At 43.9% G+C, this 5,213-nt stretch overlaps 1 protein-coding gene across 4 annotated transcripts in view; it reads right to left on the bottom strand.

Annotated features, from left to right (window-relative positions):
• The window catches only part of ACSL1 (acyl-CoA synthetase long chain family member 1), a 71,677-nt gene that overhangs the window by 26,458 nt on the left and 40,006 nt on the right, over window positions 1-5,213 (bottom strand). For all 4 annotated transcript variants that reach the window (XM_023514877.1, XM_023514878.1, XM_003792781.3 and 1 more), the window contains exons 4-5: window positions 3,617-3,681; window positions 87-188 (exon numbers count right to left, since the gene is read on the bottom strand). In XM_023514877.1, coding sequence (XP_023370645.1) covers window positions 87-188; window positions 3,617-3,681 — 167 coding nt within the window. The remainder of the gene's footprint in view (window positions 1-86; window positions 189-3,616; window positions 3,682-5,213) is intronic.

Below are 5,213 nucleotides of genomic sequence, written 5' to 3'. Positions count from 1 at the left end.
CAGACTACAAATTCTGGTCAGACCTTGTTAGATGTGAGCTCTGATTGGCTCTTACATCTAAGAACTCTGAAAACCAACGTTAATACCTCCGGTCTATTTTGGGCGAAGATGCCAATGAACTGGTCTGGGGCAGTCTTGAAGCCTTTCTGGATGAGCGCTGAGCCTATGCATTCTGACAAGTCTGCAACCTAAAGGAGAAGGAAAAAATCAGAAACACCATCAGGCCCCACCTGGAGGAACAAAGCTTAGCCGATGACAAACGAGTATCTCAGCCAGCAAGTACAGCTGCAAAGAGCAGGGGGAAAGGAACAAGCAGATATTCCTTTATATATACATTTTTGTAAAATACAAGGTTTAATTCGCCAGAACTCAGCATTAAGAGAATCGATTGGAGGGCTCCTTATACAAAGCAAATTAATCTCATCCCAACAGCAGCATGTCACAGCTTCCTATACATTTTTTATTCCATTTTAGTCTTCTAAAATTATAAAAGAAATACAGAGACATAGTTGTTTTTTTGGCAGCAAAGCAGCTAAAATTCGCCATTTTGTATCAACACGGAAACAGCATGTTTTTGAGAGACCTTTCTAAAAATAATTAGAGCAAGCTGTTGTTGTTGTTATTATTATTATTATTATTATTATTATTTGAGACAGAGACTCAAACTGTCACCCTGGATAGAGTGCCACAGCTTCATAGTTCACAGCAATCTCCAACTCTTGGGCTCAGGTGATCCACTAGCCTCAGTTTTTCTATTTTTAGTAGAAACGGGGTCTTGCTTTTTGCTCAGGCTGGTCTCAAACTCATGAGCTGAAGCAATCCACCCGCCTTGGCCTCCCAGAGAACTAGGATTACAGGCGTAAGCCACTTCGCCAGGCCGCAAGCAAGCTATTATTAAGCTGTACAATTCTATTCTTGAGAATTTATTCTTGGGAAACAATTCAGTCTCAGAAAGTGGTTTTTAAAAGTCTATCTGCAAAGGTACATGTATATTTTAAAATTATTTAAAGTCAAAAATCTCTAAGGGAAAAAAGACCAGTGGCTGGATGGTTAAGTAAATGACAGTAAATCTCTGAGAAAATGCTACACAGCTAATAATATTACAATTATGAAAACCATGGCAAACAGGATAATATTATTAACAATAAGTAACACAAGTAAATATAGAAATGAATATGATGGCTTGGCGCCTGTAGCTCAGCAGCTAGGGCACCAGCCACATCACCAGAGCTGGGGGTTGAATCCAGCCCGGGCCTGCCAAATAACAATAACAACTACAACAAAAAAATAGGCATTGTGGCAGGTGCCTCTTGTCCCAGCTACTTGGGAGGTTGAGGCAAGAGAAGCACTTGAGCTCAAAAGCTTGAGGTTGCTGTGAGCTGTAATGTCATAGCACTCAACCCCAGGGTGACTGAGTGAGACTCTGTGTCACAAAATTAGGCAGGGCTATATACTCATTCCTATTCTCTCCCCACTCCTACCCCAAATTAATTGAAAATTTTTTTTAAAAAAATCTTAAGACATTAGGGTCCTTTTCTTTTCTTCATTGGTGAATTCTCAAGGACACTTAAAGCACACCCCCATGCCCACACCTGGCCTGGAACCCCTACTGGTTTGACACTGGGTGCCCTCCTGGCTCTACCTAGATCAGACTGACTCTAGTGAGGTCACAATGGGATGACATGAACAGGCTCATTACTCCATGGACGAGCTGACAACTGTTTTTTTTTAATCTCTTATAGCGTAAGAGCTGACAACTCTTGATGGCATTTAAGGGATTGGAACCTGAGAAATGCCTGCAATTGTTTGCCAAGCCAATTAGATAATATGCACATGTTCATATTTCTAGAAAGACAGTTCATTTTTTTCTTTACAAAAAGCCTTGAAGAACTCCTAGCACCCAAAAAAGGTCAGATTCACTGACAAACAAAAAAGATTTAAATTGGCTTCAGAGAAGTCTGGTTTTAGACTGGTGGTTCTCAACCTTCCTAATGCCGGGAGCCTTTAATACAGTTCCTGTGGGTTGCGACCCACAGGTTGAGAACCGCTGTTTTAGACCTTCACCAGTCTCTGACTGAAGTGCACAAATCCCAGGGTCACACCTGCAGAACTGCAGTGATTGTCCAGCTGCCGTGAAAATTTCACTTTGGCATGATGCGCCTTCTCTCTTCCAGCCACTAAACACCACAAGTAATAGAGAAATTTGAGGATTCCGTGAAGCCTCAGGAGCACCACGCAATATTATGCACCCAACACGTATAATTTGTTTTTACCCCACATGTGAAAATGGTTTGGATCTGGTAGGGAAACCCTATGTCACCTGTGCCACACCTGATTACTCCTTCTCCAGGCAAGTTGTAGCAAGTCACTTTACCCTTCATACATTAGCACTACTCAGAGCAGGCGTCCTCAAACTATGGCCCACGGGCCATATGCAGCCTGCCTAGGACATTTATCCGGCCCGCCAGGTGTTTTTGCCGCCATTGTCCTGCTTAGCAGCCGACTCGTCCCAAGGCCCGCAGCCCGGCCCTCCAACAGTCTGAGGGACAGTGAACTGGCCCCCTATTTAAAAAGTTTGAGGACCCCTGACTCAGTGGATGGAAGGGAGGAAATTGTGTGTCTCAGTCTAAGAAGAACCCACAAGCACTGCCCCACAGTGTGGCTCTGTGGTTCCAAATGACAATTCCCTTCACAGACACACCCCTAAATCCACCAGCTACTAAAAGTACCTTCCATACAAAACACGAAAAGAGGAAGTCATTTGTGCTCATGAATGTCACAGGGTGACCTGCCCAGACAGCTGCAGTGGAAATAAGAGGTGGCAAAGCAAACTGCGCCCACCTGTCTTCAGTGCTGCTGGGACGGGGAAAGCAGTGGCATCTGGATTTTTTGTGATCACCATAAAAATAAAAGTGCAAAGCAAAACTTTCCTGCTCAGCTACCTGTTCTTCACAAACTGCTATTTAAACAGGTGCAGCTGCTGGTGGGTGGAAACCAGAGAGTGACAAGAGGAGTGACACCTCCCTTTGTGTTTGTACAGTAAGCATGGCAGCATCTTCCTGGAACACCTGTGCTTTTCTGTATGGCTGCCCTGGGGCTCAATGTCACACACATGGTGAGACAGCCAGGACAGTTTTGAGTACCTGCAGGACACACCAGAAGGGCCCTGCACAAGAGGCCATAGGTCTTGGCTCTGGCACCAACCAGCTCGTGACCTTGAGTGGGTCACTTTTCTCTCTGGCACATGTTTTCCTCATTTACAAAATGAGAGATGCTGGTTGTTCCTGTTCTAAGTTTTCCAGCAAAAACTCAGGCAGAGAGGTGTACTCCTATCCCTACCTTCAGGGAGAGGAGGCACTGGCCTCAAGCAGCTTCTAGAATTTTATCTTAAAAATTATACTTGACTCCACAATGTATCCACATCAGTTTTAAAATCAGGTGCTTTGGATTGCCAGTTAAATTACATAACTCGTTCTCCCCAGATCCTTGCTCCAAGCTTCCCCATCTGGGCACTCTGAACTGGCCCAGCACATGCTCCATTGGAACCTTCCAGCTTGACATTCACAAACTCCCAGAACTAACATGTTTGAGTGATCTATGGAACCAGAAAACCCACCTGTTTATATGAAAGCCATTCATAGGGCTGGTTTGGTTTCCGAGAGCCCAAACAAGGGCCATTATCTAAAAAGAGAAAAAAAAAAAATGAAGAAAAAACAAGGTTGAATTTAACATGTATAAATATTCCTAGATTTTAATTTTCTATCTATTCACCCTATTCTAAAGATATCAGGTAGATTCTACTTTCTTCCTCAGATTAGAAATGATGAATTCAAATTGGAAATGTCTCCACTCTGGGTTTTGGTCTGATTCTTTGTTTGCTTGTTTCTTTTTTTTTGAGACAGAGTCTCAACCTGTCACCCTGGGTAGAGTGCCATGATGTCATACCTCATAGCAACCTCAAACTCTTGGGCTCAAGTGATTCTCTTGTCTCAGCCTCCCAAGTAGCTGGGGCTACAGGCACCTGCCACAACCCCTGGCTATTTTTTTTTGTTGTAGTTGTTATTGTTGTTTTAGCTGGCCCAGGCTGGATTTGAACCTGCCAGCCTTGGTGTATGTGGCCGGTGCCCTACCCACTGAGCTACGGGTGCCACCTGAGTTTGTTTTGTTTCTTAAATGGGCAGGAGAGGAGGATAGAGAGAGAAAAAAAGGCAGATACAATTTTTAAGGACACTTAATTTGTGCATTGCTCTTTAACACCTTATTGGTTTAGACCAGGAGTCAGTAGCTGGGAGGTAAAGAGATTCTGCTGTGGGTTTTTAGAAAGATATATTCCTCAAAATTTCTAAAGCTTAAAGCATTCTAACTCAGAATATGAAAAGGAAAATTTAATTCTTCATATGCCCAAATTTTGATGATTAAAGGTACTAAATTTTGATGATTAAAGGTACTAAGAATTACCTGGAATCCTAGTTACATGTGTGAAGCTGTGATAGCAGAGAAATAAAACATGAAGAAAAGATGCAAAATGATGGGCGGCACCTGTGGCTCAGTGAGTAGGGCACCGGCCCCATATACCGAGGGTGGTGGGTTCAAACCCCGCCCCGGCCAAACTGCAACAAAAAATAGCTGGGTGTTGTGGGCACCTGTAATCCCATTTACTCGGGAGGCTGAGGCAAGAGAATCGCCTAAGCCCAGAAGTTGGAGGTTGCTGTGAGCTGTGACGCCACAGCACTCTACCAAGGGCAATAAAGTGAGACTCTGTCTCGAAAAAAAAACCCAAAAAGATGCAAAATGAAGGGAAATGAGGCAGCATTTGTGAAAGCAAGTTAAGAAATGTCAGGATGTGTTCTGATTCCCAATTAGGTTCAAGGAAGCAAAGAGACCGTAGTACACCCAGCTTCACCAGTTTGGGTCTGCATGTTCATGAAGGGGTTCTGATTTGGCTTGAGGACACAGGCAGTGGGATGGCAGGCACAGGTGGCCCTGCTGGGCCTATTACACAAATGATGCCCCAGAGAGAGGAAGTGTGACATACATGCGGATGTCATCATGAGGATGGGGAGGACACAAGCTGGACACTAACTTCTTTGCTGTCCCTAAAAACAGTCCTGATGAAAACAGAAAGAGCCTTATTCTCAGACCCTTCTCGATGTACAGACTGTAACAAGGCCTCCACCATACAAGCAAGTTCAATCAGATGTTGTTTTGGATGG

This window comes from Otolemur garnettii, unplaced genomic scaffold (genome assembly GCF_000181295.1).
Source record: "Otolemur garnettii isolate 467f Iridium unplaced genomic scaffold, OtoGar3 scaffold00061, whole genome shotgun sequence".
Lineage (NCBI taxonomy): Eukaryota > Metazoa > Chordata > Mammalia > Primates > Galagidae > Otolemur > Otolemur garnettii.
The sequence above is the reverse complement of the archived record's forward strand: the minus strand, read 5'-3'. Positions and strand labels throughout refer to the sequence as shown.